The 19,316-nt window shown below is 39.1% G+C and overlaps 1 protein-coding gene across 2 annotated transcripts in view; it reads left to right on the forward strand.

Annotated features, from left to right (window-relative positions):
* Nucleotides 1–19,316, forward strand: part of SCYL1 (SCY1 like pseudokinase 1) — an 80,768-nt gene that overhangs the window by 6,271 nt on the left and 55,181 nt on the right. For both annotated transcript variants that reach the window (XM_053720137.1, XM_053720138.1), the window contains exons 6-8: nucleotides 377–532; nucleotides 11,360–11,518; nucleotides 15,246–15,353. In XM_053720137.1, coding sequence (XP_053576112.1) covers nucleotides 377–532; nucleotides 11,360–11,518; nucleotides 15,246–15,353 — 423 coding nt within the window. The remainder of the gene's footprint in view (nucleotides 1–376; nucleotides 533–11,359; nucleotides 11,519–15,245; nucleotides 15,354–19,316) is intronic.

Consider the following 19,316-nt stretch of genomic DNA (forward strand, 5'->3'; position numbering starts at 1 on the left):
AGATGTGTTGCACTATTACACAAATTTATCCAGCTCCGAAAAGAGCCAAATGCTGCTACCTGCTGCCATATTCATTATTCGTTTGTATAAATCAGACATCCTCAAACTTGGAACTACATTTCCCATGATGCTCAGCCAGCCCATTAGAGCATCATGGGAAATGTAGTTCCAAAACCTCTGGAGCGCCACGTTTGAGGATGTCTGGTATAAATGAATGCTGAATGCACGTCTACTTGACATGCATGGTTTCACCCTAAAACAAGGTCCTTTTTGAGAATCTCTAGAACCTTTGAGGTATGTTTGTGTAGTACTCTAAACATAGACAAGTGCAGTTGTGTTGCTAATTTTTGTACATGAATGTGTGTATATATTTCAGATTCCCAAGACCCTGGTGCCTCATTACTGTGAACTTGTAGGCGCTAATCCCAAAATCCGTCCCAACCCCTCACGGTTTCTGCAAAACTGCCGCTCTTCTGGAGGATTCCTCAGCAATAGCTTTGTGGAGGTCAATCTGTTCCTGGAAGAGATTCAGGTGAGAGTTTTCCTTCTCTTTTTAAAGGGAAAACAACACTTCAAAAACTATTTGCAAACTAATGACCAAATTGCCTGTCCGAGAGAGAGAGATATAGTGCTCAGAAACAGTTTCAAAAACTAATCCTGATTTGGCTATCCAGGTTGATCTACAATCTTCATGCTTCTTTGTGAAGAGGCTGGAATAGCTAAGAGGATATTTTCCATGTCTTGACCATAAAAGGGACACTAAAGTCAAATTAAACGTCCAATTTACTTCCATTACTAAAATGTGTGCAGTCTTTTTAAAATATTTACACTTTTTTAGTCACCAGCTCCTACTGAGCATGTGCAAGATTTCACAGAATATAAGAATATGTATTTGTGATTGGCCGATGGCTGTCACATGATACAAGGGCAGTGGAAATAGACATAACTTTGGAATTTGTCAGAAAAAAATCTACTACATATTTGAAGTTCAAACAAAGTGCTATTGCATTATCTTTTTATTATGTATTTGTCGCTTATGCAGATCTGCTGGTCCTTTAAGAAAATGAAAATTTTTAAAAAATCATCCCATATTTAAAGGGATATGACAAGTCAAAATAAAACTTGTTTGATTCAGATAGATCATGCCATTTTAAGACCCTTTTTAAATTCACTTCTATTTTCAACTGTACTTTGTTCTCTTTATCCCTTGTTGAAAAATAATTTGCACATATCCTACACTAGTGGGAGCTAGCTGCTGATTGGTGCCTGCTCACATTTGTCTCTTGTGGTTGGTTAAGAAGATGTGGTCAGCTAGCTGCCAGTAATGCAATGATGTTACTTCAGCATTATTACTTTTTTTTTCTTTTCTTTTTTTTATAAAAAAAAAAAGTTTTTATTGAGAAAATTAGGTACAAACATGGAATACTGATATATCCACGCAGGGAAATATTTGTACTTGTACAATCACATTTTCTGTGTAACTTTAGACTAACATAAGTCAGCCATGAACAGGTAATGAACAACAATAAATTAACCTTAAACAGAGAGAAGTTGAACATCCAGAGTCCTAGGGTAGATACATTCGTTGAAAGTGCGGATGAAATGGCGAAATGGCCGACTAGAAAATTGTTAACCAAAAGTTTCTAAAGTTACATAGTTATTTCTCATTTTCTAATATTAAACCATATATTCCTATACTTCTCGTAGATTGCTATAGACCAAAGTAGAGAGGGAGGGTAAGGCGACTGTGTTTTCACTAAATGTCTCAGTGGGGGAATTTCTCCAACCAGGGCATCCAGATCTCAAGATAAGTGTCCGTCCCATTCAGGGCGGAATAAGCGTATGATTCCATCCTATGTAGGTAGGTTGCAGTGGCAATGACTTGTGTAATTGATGGAGGGGATTTCTGTTTCCATGCTTTCGCTATTTCGAGTTTGGTAGACATTAGCAAGTAAATGGTTAAAGATTTTTGTGCAGTGGTGAGTGCAGGAAAATCTAAATGGAGAATGCATGTCTGAGGGCTTAGTGGAAGGGTAATGTTTTAGTCGGCTGAGAATGTTGAAAAGTTGTGTCCACAGGGGTGTGAGTATTGGGCAATACCACCAAATATGAGTCTGTGTACCCACTAGGCCACAGCCTCTCCAACAAGTACGGGGGTGAGTATTATATATTTTATGCAAAGTAGCAGGGACTAAGTGCCAGCGTACCGTTATCTTAAAATGCAGTTCCCATAATGTTGCGCAGTGTCGTATTTTTTTAGTGAATAGTATCTCTTTATGCCAGGAGTCTATATCAGTGGTAAAGTTTAATTCTCTTTCCCATGCCATATGCTGCGAAATCTTATGGTGAGAGTGTGGGTCAAGAAGCAGGTCATAATGGTATGAGAGGGCTCCCTTAAAGGGACAGTCAACACCAGAATTTTTGTTGTTTAAAAAGAAAGATAATCCCTTTATTACCCATTCCCCAGTTTTGCATATCCAACACAGTTATAATAATACACGTTTTTTACCTCTGTAATTATCTTGTATCTAAGCCTCTGCTGACTGCCCCCTTATTTCAGTTCTTTTGACAGACATGCAGTTTAGCCAATCAGTGCTCACTCCTAGGTCACTTTACGTGCATGAGCTCAATGTTATCTATATGAAACATGTGAACTAATGCTCTCTAGTGGTCAAAATGTATTCAGATTAGAGGCAGTCTTCAAGGTCTAAGAAATTAGCATATGAACCTCCTAGGTTTATCTTTCAACTAAGAATACCAAGAGAACAAAGCACAATTAGTGATAAAAGTAAATTGGGAAGTTTAAAATTGCATGCCCTATTTAAATCATGAAAGTTTTTTTTTTTGGACTTGACTGTCCCTTTAATCATAAGGGCTTGCGACCATCTTCTTTCCCAATTGGTAGCTTCTCTAAGATCAGTTCCAGGGAATCCCCAGGACCTGAGGATAGAGCAAAGGCGAAACGCCTCAAATCTCAGAGGATGTGGTATTTGTAGGTCCATGCAAAGTCTATTATGCGATAGTGTGTTTGTATGGTCGTATAGGTCCGAAATATACTTTACATTGAATTTGTTCCATGTAAGGATGTGTGAGTCATGGAGACAAGTGAGCTAGCGATTGTCTGACGTGGTGAGGGATGTGGTGCAATAGTGGGGAGATGTCTGGATTGGTCTCAGAATTGTAGTGTGTCAAGAATCACTGGGTGGGTTAATTTGAGATCTCCCCTACGGTGTGTGGGTACCCAAGGCAAGTCTTGCAAATGTAAACCGACTGGTAGTAAAGACTGCTCAATCATCCTCCACGAAGCCGTATTGGCCGTATAGCTCCAACTCAACAGGTGGGTTAGTCAAGTGGCCTGGTAGTAGAGAATAATGTTTGGGAGACTTAAACCACCTTTAGTAATATTTCTCTGTAGTGTCTGTGTGGCAGTTCTTGGTTTTTTACCTTTCCAAATATAGGAGGTGATGAGGCTCTGCAATCTATTGAGAATGGGTCTAGGGACATTAATCGGGAGGGAGCGGAACAGGTAAATAATCTTGGGGATAAAGCACATCTTGATAGCTGGTAGTAGCTGCTATCCTACCTGTCCAAGAAATCTCTCGATATTCCCAAGAGTCTAGGAGATTTTGCCATTCAGGGAGTCTATCCAAGAAATTTTTGGAAATGACTGTGGTGGCAGTCATACTAAGGTGGATCCCTAGTAATTTAATGGATTGTGCAGACCATTGAAACTGATATTGTTTCTGTAATCGGGTCAGGTCTGCAGGTGAGATATTTATATGTAGGGCCTCAGTCTTAGAGACGTTCAATTTGTAGTGACTCAAAGTGGTAAATAAATTGAGTAGTTTAAAGACGGCTGGAAGAGACCTAAGCGGGTGTGTCAGGAGCAGGGTGATGTCGTCTGCATAAAGTGTGATTTTGTGGTGGGTCTCTATAGTGGGGAAACCTGAAATGTCTGGATCCAATCTAATAGCCTGTGCAATGGGTTCTATTGAAAGCGCAAATAATAATAGTGAGAGGGGGCAGCCCTGCCTAGTCCCGTTGGAGATTTGAAAGGAGTCGGATTGAAAGCCCACCCCTTTCACTTTAGCAGAAGGGTTAGAATATAGTGCTTGTACAGCTGTGATAAAAGTGGTCGGGAACTTAAACGCACTCATGGTTTCCCACAAATAATCCCATCTCACCCTGTCAAAGGCCTTTTCGGCATCTAATGACAGGGCGAGCAGGGGTATTCTTACTTCGGCTGCCCTAAATAGGACGTCTAAAACCCGTCTTGTGGCATCAGGTCCCTCTCTCAGGGGAATGAAGCCCACTTGATCAGGGTGGACCAAGGTAGAAATTATTTTAGAGAGACGGTTAGCTATAATTTTGGCATACAGTTTAGTGTCTAGATTTAGTAATGAGAGAGAGCGGTAACTACTGCAATCTAAAGGATCTTTACCTGGCTTAAGGATAGTGGTAATAGTGACTTCTAGACATTCTCTACGAAAGGAGCCTTTTTTCATAACTTCGTTAAAGGTTCTACATAGGATGGGGGCGACTGTAAGGTCGTAAGTCTTATAAAATTGGCCAGTAAAGCCATCTGGCCCTGGGAACTTAGTTATCTTAAGTTCTTTAATGCTAGTTCTGACCTCTTCAAGTGAAATCGGGGTAATGAGATCTTGGGAGGCTTCTTGGTTAATTTGAGGAAGGTTAAGGGACTCTAGAAACAGGCAAACTTCCTTTATGGGGAGGAGGGGGGTAGGATCAGTATCCTCTAAATTATATAAACCCGAAAGGTTTCACAGATCTCTTTTGGTGAGGTAACCACACCACATTGTGAATTAAGACGGAGTATTTTAGATTGTGCCATTCGGTTTCGTAGTTTTGTTACTAAGAGTGAGGAGGCCTTATTGCTTTTATAATAGTATATTTGTTTGAGCTTCTCCAAGTTGGCCTGCGTTCTCTGAAATTCCAGAGTTCTAAGCTGTCGTATGAGATCTGAGATTTGGGCGTTCAAGCCAATGGTATAGGATGTAGAGAGTCTGCTTTTAAGGGATCTAAGTTGGCAGGTCAATGTAGCTAGGGATGTGCCCTGAGCTTTATGGATCTGTGTTGCCTTGGAGATATAATGACCCCTAAGAAAAGCCTTGAGGGAAGCCCACAAGACCTCTGCAGTAACACAGCTAGTGTCGTTTACTTCTAAAAAGTTTGTGATTATGTCTTGAGTTTCAAGTTTGAGAGTCAGATGAGTGATTAGAAAATCTCTAAGACGCCATGTAGGGGGGGGGGGTGAGTAGGTGAGATGTGGGCCTATTGTGAGGATAAGGGAGTCATGATCCGACCAGGTCACAGGGAAAATCCTAGCATGTGTAACGTGGTCTAAAGCATGTGAGCTCATAAAAAATAAGTCAATACGAGTGTAGGATTTGTGCGGTGGGGAGTAAAATGTAAACTCTTTATCTGAAGGATGAAGAGCTCTCAAAACATATAGGTCCTATTGGCTAAATAATTTTTGAAACGCCATTGAGAGGGGGTGGGTTGATCTCTCTACTGAGGAGATCTTCGGACCTAATTTAAGTCGCATCCCAAAATCAACTCTCCTTGTTTGACTGCTGATACTAAACTTAGCAGATGTCTAAGAAACTTATTTTGTTTCGTGTTAGGAGATTAAGCATTCACTATGGTGGTTAGTTTGTCGTTTAATCTGCTTACTAGGATGACATATCGGGCTTGTGGGTCACGCTCTATGCAAATAGGTTCATATGTGACCAGGGAACTGATAAGGATCGCTACTCCTCTGGATTTAGAATTGTATGACGCAGTAATGATAACTGGGTATTTCTTATATTTTCGGGAAGTGTCGGTGTTCGTGAGCCAGTGTGTCTCTTGAAGCAGAACGACATCTATTCTGGAGTGTTGGCGCATATTCAACATGAGACTACGCTTAGTAGGGGAATTGAGGCCCTGCACATTAAGTGTCAGGATGCGCATTTGTGTCATGCTTAGAGTAGAGGTGTATGGGGGAAAAGGAGGGGTAAGAGAGAAAAAAAGAGAGAAAAAAAAAAAGGGGGGCTTCTGGGTCTACAAGAATAGAGAGTCGGAATATGTGCATAATATCGCTATTTCAACAAGGTGTAAGGAAGGGAAAATCAGCGGGCGAGAGCCGCTCAGAAATAATAGGGAATGAGATGGGGGGGGGGGTGTAGGAGTTGCGGGTATACATGATAGAAAATATAATTGGGAGTACACAAGAAGTTATAAGTATATGGTAAACCAAGTGCTGCCAATGTTCAACAGAGTCTGGAACTAGATAACTATACTGGGGGAGGGGATATTAAGTGATATACTTAGGGGGTAAGTGTTTAAATAAATAAAAATGAATAAAAAAAGATAGTGGCATAGGGGGGAGGGGGGTGCCGGAGATTAGATGGAGAAGTGGGATTCTCCACTAATGGTAGACATATTGGAGAAATCTATAGGAGAGGGAGAAAAAGAAAGGGATTATAAACTGAGGGTCTTCAGGGTTACACGACATCAGGAAAATTATACAATAAGTATGTCTGCATGGATACTGGCAAAGTGATAACAGTTTCAGAGGTGGTGACTGTCCATTATGAAAAGTATACTAAAATTTACTTTTGAGGCTAGCTTAGAGAAAAACAAAATGCAGGTGTTGTACATTTCAATGAATATAAAGATACAATGCAATAAATATAGAAATATGACTAGGATTTATAGGAGGTCAATATACTGCCCAAATGGGGTTGTCCTATGGGGTGAAGGTGAGGTGATTATAAGACAGTAGGCTCTTCTGGAGTATGGGGTGGTATGCTATAATTAATAAGAGCGTAGTCAGGAAAGTGCGATTATGATGTTGGTATAATAGTGACGTACATAGGGCCACTTTACAGGTCATCAACCACCTTAGGTGGGGTGAAGCGTTAACTATCGGTGCTCACCTCTTAGTGGTTCTAAAACCCTCAGATTTGTAGGTGTCGCTATTTAATAGGCATATATAAAACTGAAAACAGACCTAATTTGCTATCAATTGCTCTAACTGTGAAAGCTGGTGACTGATTGGCTTACATATTTATGTAGTGGACCAATATTATACCACAGCCAAAGAATCATCACATAACTTGAAGTAGGGTGGTGTCTAGAAACTGAACAAAGAAAGACAGCGCCTCATAGTGCAAGTAGGTTCCGGAAAGATGGAGTCACAATAGAAGACAACAAATGTAGATATACTCACAAGAGCATTGGCACTCTTATATAAAGAAGTGCGAATGAGCAGGCTGACATTTTTTCAGCAGTCAGTACGCTGTAGACAGGTGGTATCCGAACTTCCAAGGATGCAGCTGTGGGCTCTCCTCCACAAATTGAGACTGGATCGTCTAGAGCCGTGCTGTGTAGAAAACAGGCAGCTTTTCCCTGCGTGCAACAAACACTTGGAGCTAGTGTTTGAAATAGACAGCCCTCGGTAAGATAGAGGAAGTTAACACTGTCTTAACAGTGACAAAATGGCTTGGCAAAGAAATAAAAAGCCGGAAAAAGTCAGACTGGGATATAAAAGGATTAAAACAATTTATTACATGAGCTTTAGACGCGTTTCTCGGCCACAAGCTCCTGGCCGTTTCATCAACATTTTACTTGCTGAAACGGGCAGGAGCTTGTGGCCGAGAAACGCGTCTAAAGCTCATGTAATAAATTGTTTTAATCCTTTTATATCCCAGCCTGACTTTTTCCGGCTTTTTATTTCTTTGCCAAGCCATTTTGTCACTGTTAAGACAGTGTTAACTTCCTCTATCTTACCGAGGGCTGTCTATTTCAAACACTAGCTCCAAGTGTTTGTTGCACACACGGAAAAGCTGCCTGTTTTCTACACAGCACGGCTCTAGACGATCCAGTCTCAATTTGTGGAGGAGAGCCCACAGCTGCATCCTTGGAAGTTCGGATACCACCTGTCTACAGCGTACTGACTGCTGAAAAAACGTCAGCCTGCTCATTCGCACTTCTTTATATAAGGGTGCCAGTGCTCTTGTGAGTATATCTACATTTGTTGTCTTCTATTGTGACTCCATCTTTCCGGAACCTACTTGCACTATGAGGCGCTGTCTTTCTTTGTTCAGTTTCTAGATATTATGTTTTGATCAGACATCTCCAAGACTAGCTGCCTGCTGCACTTTGAAAACCTTCATTGCGACAAGAATCTCCATATAATCCTCAGAGACTGACGGCCCAAGTCATCACCCATCAGCACCTCTTTGGGACTTTTTGCACAATAAGCACTTTTTCACTAATTGTTTGCTATTTTGTTGTTTGACTGTATATACATTTGAACGGTATTGCAACCACTTATTACAATTTCACAATTATTGTCACTACATATATCGGTCATACCACTTCTTTTTTTGTATGAGAACATAACTCACTGTTACACTTTACATGTTTTCCTCATTACATTGAAACCCTGTCACATACAGTGACAGAATAAAAAACAAAAATTGTATTGTATCAATTTTATTTTACTTGTTTCCAGTTTTTAATAATATAGAGCGAGGATCAATTTGTTTGATCTTACTACAAGTCTCTACTGGAATCGTTTAGGCGCACTCTATCACCAATCTGCTATAGGGTGGTGTCTAGCCTACTGTAGTCATTAGACCAGGTTATCGTAGGATGACTATAAAATATAGGTGGACCGAGGATTACCTAACTGGAGTCTGACCTATTGTGAAGTGTGAGGTGATAGTAGACTAATGAAGTCCCATAAACCATGTGAAAATTTAACAGAGTTGGCATTAAACACCTGGACTATAGAATAAAAACATCAAAATATCATAACAATAACATCAGAAAATTTAGTAACCATCAACAATACAAAATAAAGTACATTACCAGCCATCTCAAGGCCTGCCAGTGTTGTCTCTTGTCCACAGGATTATCAAGTATCCCCATCTAAAACTATAAAAGACTGTAAACAAAGAGAATGGGAATACAAGGTAAAATGACCAAATGTAGTATGGTAGATTATCATTCCCTCAGAGGGAAAAGTCAGGGGTCGTCATGATTGGAGGGAATTTCTTTCCTTTTGGCTTGATAGTTGAATCTTTGTGGTAGTGGACGCCACTCAGGAGCAGTAGCTTTGAGCTTCTCTGCTTTGTCTGTGGGGTCCTTAGGTTGATTTTGGGGATGAAGTAGGCCTTCAGAAAGTAGGGTTTTGTACCCCTGGTCTGGGGTGGAGACGGCATATGAGCGATCATCTATTTGGAAGAATAACTTGACTGGAAAGCCCCATCTGTATTTTATATTGTTTAGGCAGAGAGCTTGGGTTACTTGCTGGAAGGAACGTCTCTTAGATAACGTATGTGAGGATAGATCTGGGAATATCTGGATGGTCCGAAATGGGTCCTTTTAGATGTTTGTTCTGGAATGAGGCTCTGAGGACCTTTTCTTTGAATGTATAGTAGTGCATTCTGATGAATACATCTCTCAGCATTATTACTTTAATATAAAGTCAAATAGTTTGCATGTGTTAGGCTTCATTAAAGGGATAGTAAACCCCCAAATTTTCTTTTATGATTCAGATCGAATTCAATTGGAAAGTTGTTTAAAATTGTATGTTCTATTATCAAATTTTCTTCATTCTCTTGTTATCCATTGCTGAAGGGACAGCATTGCCCTACTGACAGGAAACTGAAAATATCAATTTAGCCAATCACAAGAGACAAATGTTAACAGCAGCTCCCACTAGTGTATGATATGTGCGTATTCATTTTTTAACAAGGGATACTAAGAACGAAGCACATTTGAAAATAGAAGTGAATTTAAAAGTGTCTTAAAATGACCTGCTGTATCTGAATCATGCAAGTTTAATTGTGACTTTCCTATTATTATTATTATTATTATTATTATTATTAATAATAATCATAATAATAATCATAATAATAATAATAATAAATAATAATAATTACAAATAACTAATAATTATTATTATTATTATTATTATTATTATTATTATTATTAAGCGCTAACAGATTCCGCATCGCTAATCCCTTTAACCCCTTGACCCAATCCAATGTGTATATATACATACATAGCCTATTGTACCGCATGCCGTATATATTCATCCTGCCTTCAGGAATCTCCAGCAATCTCTGTTGTCAAGTGACAACCGAGACTTGCTCTTCCTGGGTTGCAGGTATCTGCCTTCATATGGTAACAGACCGTACCATATGAATGAAGACTGCCTGATTATTACAGACAGTGACACAGTCTGTGTCACTGTCTGCAACAATCTCTGTTAGTGTTGGTGGGAGTTTCGGGAGGGATATAGGAAGGCAGGTGAGGGATTGGGAGGGACTCTACACTACGGAAAATACTGAGGATGGGAGAGGGAGGGAAGGGACGCTATACTACAGAAAAAATGGGGAATCTGGGTGGGTGGGGGGACCCTACAGTAGTGGAGGGTTAGGGTGATTTTTAGGAGGTGGGAAGGTAAGGGGAGATCCTACACTGCAGTAAATAAATAAGTACATATAATTTAGTTAAAGAAAATAAACAAAACCCTGAAGCGTAATACTGGCAGACTGTGTGAAGGGGGGAGCTGTTTGGGAGGTATCAGGAGGTGTGAAGTGTCAGGTGGGAGGGTAATGCCTGCATTAAAATACTATTCCACTTCCAGCTAACTAACTCCTTCACTGCTAGGGAAGCTGCAGTCCTGGACTTCTCTCTGCCACAATCTCGCTCAAAATAGCAAGATTGCGCCATTTCTGCATGCCCCACAATTGGAGCACTGCAGAAATAGATTTGCAGAGTTACCGATGCAGAGAGGGACACTCTCTGGAGGCGGAGGGAGGAAGGCGGGAGTGGGTGGACCGCTCGGCCACACTACAGGGAGTATAAAAGATAAATAAAAATATCTGCGTCATTGAGGGGGAAGGAGGGAGTAGGGGCAATAAGGTGGATCCCATGTGGGATCTGTTAATGGAAATGGATCTGTGAGGGGGTAGGGTATGGAGGGTGGCTAGCTACACTACAGAAAAAAAGTATTTTTTTTTATTATGTTAATGCTCGAGTAGGAGCGGTAATTACCGCTCCACTTGTAATCTAGCCTTTAGTACGGTACTGGGATATTTACATCAGCATTATACTAATGCTCGATATTTAGATTTTTTTTGTTTATTACCTGTCCTCATGAAAACTCTATAAACATAATATTTTTTTTAAATGTATATGGAACGTGCATATTTATTAATGCTTCCCTGGGCAGCCATACTTGGGACATTGAGGTGATGTATTAAATATAATTCTTCATTTTACTGACCCAGTCTCTTTACCATTATATTTGTAACAACTACTGCTCTTCTTTCCTCAGATAAAGGACCCTGCTGAGCGACAGACATTTTTTGAACAACTTAGTGAAAATCTAGATTCCTTTCCTGAAGATTTTTGTCGTCATAAAATCCTTCCCCAACTGCTGAATGCCTTTGAATTTGGCAGTGCAGGAGCTGTGATCCTGACACCGTTATTTAAGGTGAGCTTTAGGTGGCGTGTGTAGTTTCATTTTAGTCTCAATAAAGTTATTTAAAAAAAAAAATATTAGTCACATTCTTTCAAGAATCAATTATATTTGCTGGCTTAAATTTCATGTAATAAATGGGACTATATAGATATCCCTGTATATACATTTTTTTTTTTTTTACAAATTTGTTGTAGACTTTTACTGCAAATGTTAGCTCCAAGTGACTCTTTGGGGAAATTCTGAAATGTGTCTCCTTCACTATCTCTGTGTTCTCCCCAGGACCAAGTGCACCACCCGAGAGGTTTTACTGACCAACCAGCTAAAATTTAAGGCAATATTAAAGGGACATGAAACCCAATTTTTTTTTTATTTCAATATTCAGATAGAGAATACAATTTTAAAAAAAGTTTCCAGTTTACTTCTATTAAAAAATTTGCTTTGTTCTTATGTTTATTATTTTGTTGAAAAGATAGCTAGATAGGTAGCGTGCACGTCTGGGGCACTACATGAAATAGTGCTGCCATCTAGTGCTCTTGCTAATGTATAACATTGTTATAAATCTGCTGCCATCTAGTACTTTTGTTAATGTTTAACATTGTTATAAATCTGTTGCCATCTAGTGCTCTCGCTAATGTATAACATTGTTATAAATCTGCTGCCATCTAGTACTTTTGTTAATGTTTAACATTGTTATAAATCTGTTGCCATCTAGTGCTCTCGCTAATGTATAACATTGTTATAAATCTGCTGCCATCTAGTGCTCTTGCTAATGTATAACATTGTTATAAATCTGCTGCCATCTAGTGCTCTTGCTAATGTATAACATTGTTATAAATCTGCTGTTATCTAGTGCTCTTGTTAATGCATAACATTGTTATAAATCTGCTGCCATCTAGTGCTCTTGTTAATGCATAACATTGTTATAAATCTGCTGCCATCTAGTGCTCTTGTTAATGTATAACATTGTTATAAATCTGCTGCCATCTAGTGCTCTTGCTAATGTATAACATTGTTATAAATCTGCTGCCATCTAGTGCTCTTGCTAATGTATAACATTGTTATAAATCTGCTGTTATCTAGTGCTCTTGTTAATGCATAACATTGTTATAAATCTGCTGCCATCTAGTGCTCTTGTTAATGCATAACATTGTTATAAATCTGCTGCCATCTAGTGCTCTTGTTAATGTATAACATTGTTATAAATCTGCTGCCATCTAGTGCTCTTGCTAATGTATAACATTGTTATAAATCTGCTGCCATCTAGTGCTCTTGTTAATGTATAACATTGTTATAAATCTGCTGCCATCTAGTGCTCTTGTTAATGTATAACATTGTTATAAAACTGCTGCCATCTAGTGCTCTTGCTAATGTATAACATTGTTATAAAACTGCTGCCATCTAGTGCTCTTGCTAATGTATAACATTGTTATAAATCTGCTGCCATCTAGTGCTCTTGTTAATGTATAACATTGTTATAAATCTGCTGCCATCTAGTGCTCTTGTTAATGTATAACATTGTTATAAAACTGCTGCCATCTAGTGCTCTTGCTAATGTATAACATTGTTATAAATCTGCTGCCATCTAGTGCTCTTGCTAATGTATAACATTGTTATAAATCTGCTGTTATCTAGTGCTCTTGTTAATGCATAACATTGTTATAAATCTGCTGCCATCTAGTGCTCTTGTTAATGCATAACATTGTTATAAATCTGCTGCCATCTAGTGCTCTTGTTAATGTATAACATTGTTATAAATCTGCTGCCATCTAGTGCTCTTGCTAATGTATAACATTGTTATAAATCTGCTGCCATCTAGTGCTCTTGTTAATGTATAACATTGTTATAAATCTGCTGCCATCTAGTGCTCTTGTTAATGTATAACATTGTTATAAAACTGCTGCCATCTAGTGCTCTTGCTAATGTATAACATTGTTATAAAACTGCTGCCATCTAGTGCTCTTGCTAATGTATAACATTGTTATAAATCTGCTGCCATCTAGTGCTCTTGTTAATGTATAACATTGTTATAAATCTGCTGCCATCTAGTGCTCTTGTTAATGTATAACATTGTTATAAAACTGCTGCCATCTAGTGCTCTTGCTAATGTATAACATTGTTATAAAACTGCTGCCATCTAGTGCTCTTGCTAATGTATAACATTGTTATTAAACTGCTGCCATCTAGTGCTCTTGTTAATGTATAACATTGTTATAAATCTGCTGCCATCTAGTGCTCTTGTTAATGTATAACATTGTTATAAATCTACTGCCATCTAGTGCTCTTACTAATGTATAACATTGTTATAAAACTGCTACCATCTAGTGCTCTCGCTAATGTATAACATTGTTATAAAACTGCTGCCATCTAGTGCTCTCGCTAATGTATAACATTGTTATAAATCTAGTGCTCTTGCTAATGTATAACATTGTTATAAATCTGTTGCCATCTAGTGCTCTTGTTAATGTATAACATTGTTATAAATCTACTGCCATCTAGTGCTCTTGCTAATGTATAACATTGTTATAAAACTGCTGCCATCTAGTGCTCTTGCTAATGTATAACATTATTATAAATCTGCTGCCATATAGTGCTCTCGCTAATGTATAACATTGTTATAAATCTACTGCCATCTAGTGCTCTTGCTAATGTATAACATTGTTATAAAACTGCTGCCATACAGTGTTAAAGACACGTGCACACTCTAACAAGAAAACGTAGAAAATGTGATAATAGTAAAGTAAAGAAGTAAATTGGAAAGTTGTTTAAAATTGTATGTTCTGTCTGAATTGTGAAAGAGAAAATGTGGGGGTTGTATGTCCCTTTTAAGCTAAAATAAGCTTCAATGTTATCATTAAATATATTTGTTAAATTATGCAATTAATTTGTGCCTTGGAACTCCATATTGTCATACAGAGCCGCTTTACAGGTTATACCAGAGTTTGCTATCACTTATATGAGAATGGTAGATCTGATGTCTGTAGTTAGTGCCTCTGTTATCAACCGGAAAACAAGAATTGGACAACGCTTGCTGGAGCCATCAGTGGTTTGTGAATGGTTCCTTTCTAAAGATGGTGCTCATTACCATTATGGAAGGATACCAATAGGGAATCATAATTGCTTTCTAGAATAATTCATGGTTCGTTTTATAATTGTGTCCCAGTTCACCTTTTTTCTGCTCCACGTTTTCGTCCCTTCAAGGCCTCCACCACCTTAAAGGGACAGTCTAGTCAAAATTAAACGTTCCTGATTCAGATATGATACCAGTGCTTTTTTACGTTCTTGTAGTCCACTGAATGTATATTATATACATAGCTTGATTTTAACTTTGGCTCCTATCTTTTTCGCATTACTATGTGGATGGCTTCTCTCCTATTCTTGCTGGATCCTGTGTGCACTACCATATACATCACTGTATATATAGGTTACTATTGATTTCATGGTGTAGTACACTGTATGGAAGGAGGGCTAGTGTTTTTACTGACTGTACTGTATCTACTTTGTGTGAATTTGAAAAAATGGACTCATGAAGGGGAGTGTGCTACAGCCGTAGTCATTACAACTCGTGCGTAGTAAAGTTTGTTTTATTCAGCACACAAACGTTTATTTTTCAAAAAACAAAGCTCTGCAATATATTTGAAACCTTTTAAATTGCACAGAGAACAGTTTTTAAGTGTTATATCCCTTTTAAATTTGATATAAATTTCTTGCTCTTTGGTAACGAACTCCCTTTTTTTTCCAGATTGGAAAGTTTCTAAATGCAGAAGAATACCAGCAAAAAATAATTCCTATAATAGTTAAAATGTTTTCTTCTACTGACCGCGCCATGAGAATACGTCTACTTCAGCAGGTACGTAGCTATCTGATCTGGTAACCTGTCGGGGATCTGTCTGTGTATATTACAACAAATAACGGAGCACATTTCTTTACACTTGAACAGCAGAATGCTTTATGCACCATATATTCTGTACTCTGAGCTTTGGCTCTTCTTGAACATCCTGGAATTAGAATGAATAACACTGTATTTTTTCCTGTCCTGCAGCTTTATTGGAATTGTAAAATAATAAGGAAAGAGAGAGAGTACAAAGGTTTGGTTCCTATTTTTGTCTGTTAGGATTTCTGTTTTTAAAAGCATGGCAGGATTTTATTTATTTTTATTTTGAATCCAATAAAAGAACCTCCATTTGAATGAATAATAATACTTGTCACACTCTTTATCTCTGAAGTATAGCAAGTGTCTGTCCAGGTAAGGACCCATAGGTTGAAAATTTGTTTTGTATTAAACCCTCTCAGCACACGGGATAGGTTCCAGGACATGACCACTAGTGAAGGGAAGACCAAGTGTACATGTTATACAAGCTGGTGTTAGCAACAGTTGGATATAATATATCACAAGGATGATCAAGAAGAGAAGTCAAAAGCAGGCAGAGGTCAGCAACTAACTCCAAGTCAGAGCCAGAAGACAAGTTGAGGCCGGCCAAGTCAGAGCCAGAAGACAAGTTGAGGCCGGCCAAGTCAGAGCCAGAAGACAAGTTGAGGCCGGCCAAGTCAGAGCCAGAAGACAAGTTGAGGCCGGCCAAGTCAGAGCCAGAAGACAAGTTGAGGCCGGCCAAGTCAGAGCCAGAAGACAAGTTGAGGCCGGCCAAGTCAGAGCCAGAAGACAAGTTGAGGCCGGCCAAGTCAGAGCCAGAAGACAAGTTGAGGCCGGCCAAGTCAGAGCCAGAAGACAAGTTGAGGCCGGCCAAGTCAGAGCCAGAAGACAAGTTGAGGCCGGCCAAGTCAGAGCCAGAAGACAAGTTGAGGCCGGCCAAGTCAGAGCCAGAAGACAAGTTGAGGCCGGCCAAGTCAGAGCCAGAAGACAAGTTGAGGCCGGCCAAGTCAGAGCCAGAAGACAAGTTGAGGCCGGCCAAGTCAGAGCCAGAAGACAAGTTGAGGCCGGCCAAGTCAGAGCCAGAAGACAAGTTGAGGCCGGCCAAGTCAGAGCCAGAAGACAAGTTGAGGCCGGCCAAGTCAGAGCCAGAAGACAAGTTGAGGCCGGCCAAGTCAGAGCCAGAAGACAAGTTGAGGCCGGCCAAGTCAGAGCCAGAAGACAAGTTGAGGCCGGCCAAGTCAGAGCCAGAAGACAAGTTGAGGCCGGCCAAGTCAGAGCCAGAAGACAAGTTGAGGCCGGCCAAGTCAGAGCCAGAAGACAAGTTGAGGCCGGCCAAGTCAGAGCCAGAAGACAAGTTGAGGCTGGCCAAGTCAGAGCCAGAAGACAAGTTGAGGCCGGCCAAGTCAAAGCCAGAAGATCTATTACAGTTGTGTCAAGCAGAAGAGTATTCAAGAGCAAAGACAAGGCAGTACAAAACATTGTTTGTAGCAAACCCAGGAACATATTTTAATCTATGGGAAAAATTGAATAGCAGCAGATATGGGGAAGTTTTAAACCTGAAGATCACCAAATGAATACTCGGTAGAACATAAAAAAACAAGCATCACAAAATAAAGAATGAACATTTTGATGATCATCTTAATTTGATTACATGTTTTGTAGTTTAAAAGTGTAATCGGAACAATTTATTAAACTAAAAAAATATATTGTAGGGCGTGGTGCTGACAACTGTGCCAAGTGGACATCCCCTTCCAGTGCTCTATGAGATCTTTTAAAATAAAAACTGCTAAGGTTCTCTTCAACACTTAAGGGGTCTTTGGAAGGCCATTACCAAGGGCCTACAACTTAAACCCATTTTCAGCTTGTGGTTGTACAGCTGCACCACCATTACTTGCTGAAGTCCCCACCTACTCTTGAATATCACCACTATGGAAGCTGTTATGCAGTAAAGCTGTAAGGGTGGTCTATGGGGAGATTGTGGTTGGGTGCTATCTTCTCTCTTGAGGGGTGTTGCCTTTCTAACTGGTTCCACTCTAAACCAGGTTCCTAAGAATCTACCCTGCAGCCTACCTCTTGGTGATCCGTTTTAGAGAAGCAGTTATTTATGTTAACACCTTCACAACTGGGACGTTCAGAGAAAAACTTCCCCAAAATACCAGATATTTTTTTAGCATTTTTGCTATAACTCCATTTAAACAGAAATAGAGCCTTGGTTATTTTATTTACCTGTCAAAACTATATATATATATTTAGTAGACAACCCAATGTATTGATCTAAGCTCATTTTGGTATATTTCATGCCACCATTTCACCGCCAAATGCGATAAAATAAATCGTTAACTTTTTCACAAACTTTGGGTTTCTCACTGAAATTATTTACATACTGCTTGTGCAATCATTGCATAAATGTTTGTAAAAGCTTCTCTCTTTGTTCAGAAATAGCAGACATATATGGCTTTGCAATGTCAAACATCTTGTAATGTTAATTTTAGCTTTAATGTAAAGATTACCCTCTCACCTGACACTTCCCACACCCTGATCCCTCCCACTGGTCACCCCCATCTTAAGTACTGGCAGACAGTCTGCCAGTATAAAACAATGAAGGCTTTATTATTGTTGTTGTTGTTGTTGTTGTAATAATAATTATTATTATCATCAATTTAAAAAAAATGTTTTTATTTTTCTGCTGGATAGGATCCCACCTTACCCTCCAACCAGTGTTCCCTTTAAGGCCAGTTTTGTGTGCGGCTCAGCAGTGAAACAGTTAAAGGGACAGTCTAGTCCAAAATAAACTTTCATGATTCAGATAGGGCATGTAATTTTAAACAATTTACTTTTATCACCAATTTTGCTTTGTTCTATTGGTATTCTTAGTTGAAACCTTAACCTAGGAGGTTCATATGCTAATTTCTTAGACCTTGAAGGCCGCCTCTTAAGAATACATTTTAACAGGTTTTTCACCACTAGAGGGTGTTAGTTCATGTGTTTCATATAGATAACACTGTGCTCATGCACGTGAAGTTATCTGGGAGCAGGCACTGATTGGCTAGACTGCAAGTCTGTCAAAAGAACTGAAATAAAGTGGCAGTTTGTAGAGGCTTAGATACAAGATAATCACAGAGGTAAAAAATATATAAATATAACTGTGTTGGTTATGCAAAACTGGGGAATAGGTAAAAAAAGGGATTATCTATCTTTTAAAACAATAACAATTCAGGTGTAGACTGTCCCTTTAATAAGAGAACCACACCTTGCAGTCTGCATTGTGTAATGTTTGCTAATTGCAGAGTGCGGTTACCTAATTAACAGTTTCACTGCTGGGCCGCACAAAAAAACCCTCTAACCCTCCCCCCTCTAACTATATCCTCCATCTTAGGTACTTGCAGCTGATACCTATATGCAAACTTTACAGTCTGCCTTATCCTTGGTTTTTGTCTGCCCACATGTGTTTAAAGGGATAGGAAAAAAATGTAACTTGCATGATTCAGATAGAGCATGTGATTTAAATTCACTTCTATTTTCAAATGAGCTTCGTTCTCTTGGTAAAAACAAGAATACGCACATAACCTGCACTAGTGGGAGCTAGCTGCTGATTAGTGAAGCAAAATTGATAATGGAAGTAAATTGGAAAGTTGTTTAAAATGGTATGTTCTATCCAAATTATGAAATAAATATTGGGGTTTCCTGTCCCTTTAACCCCTTAGGGCAGTGATGGCGAACCTTGGCACTCCAGATGTTTCAGAACTACATTTCCCATGATGCTCGACTGTACTGCAGAGTGCCTAAGCATCATGGGAAATGTAGTTCTGAAAAATCTGGAGTGCCAAGGTTTGTCATCACTGCCTTAGGGGGTTAAAGGGACAGGAAACCCAACATTGTTCTTTCATGATTTAGACAGAGTAGACCATTTTTAACAACTTTTCAAATTTGCTTCATTATTTT

Source organism: Bombina bombina, chromosome 7, assembly GCF_027579735.1.
Source record: "Bombina bombina isolate aBomBom1 chromosome 7, aBomBom1.pri, whole genome shotgun sequence".
Taxonomy (NCBI): domain Eukaryota; kingdom Metazoa; phylum Chordata; class Amphibia; order Anura; family Bombinatoridae; genus Bombina; species Bombina bombina.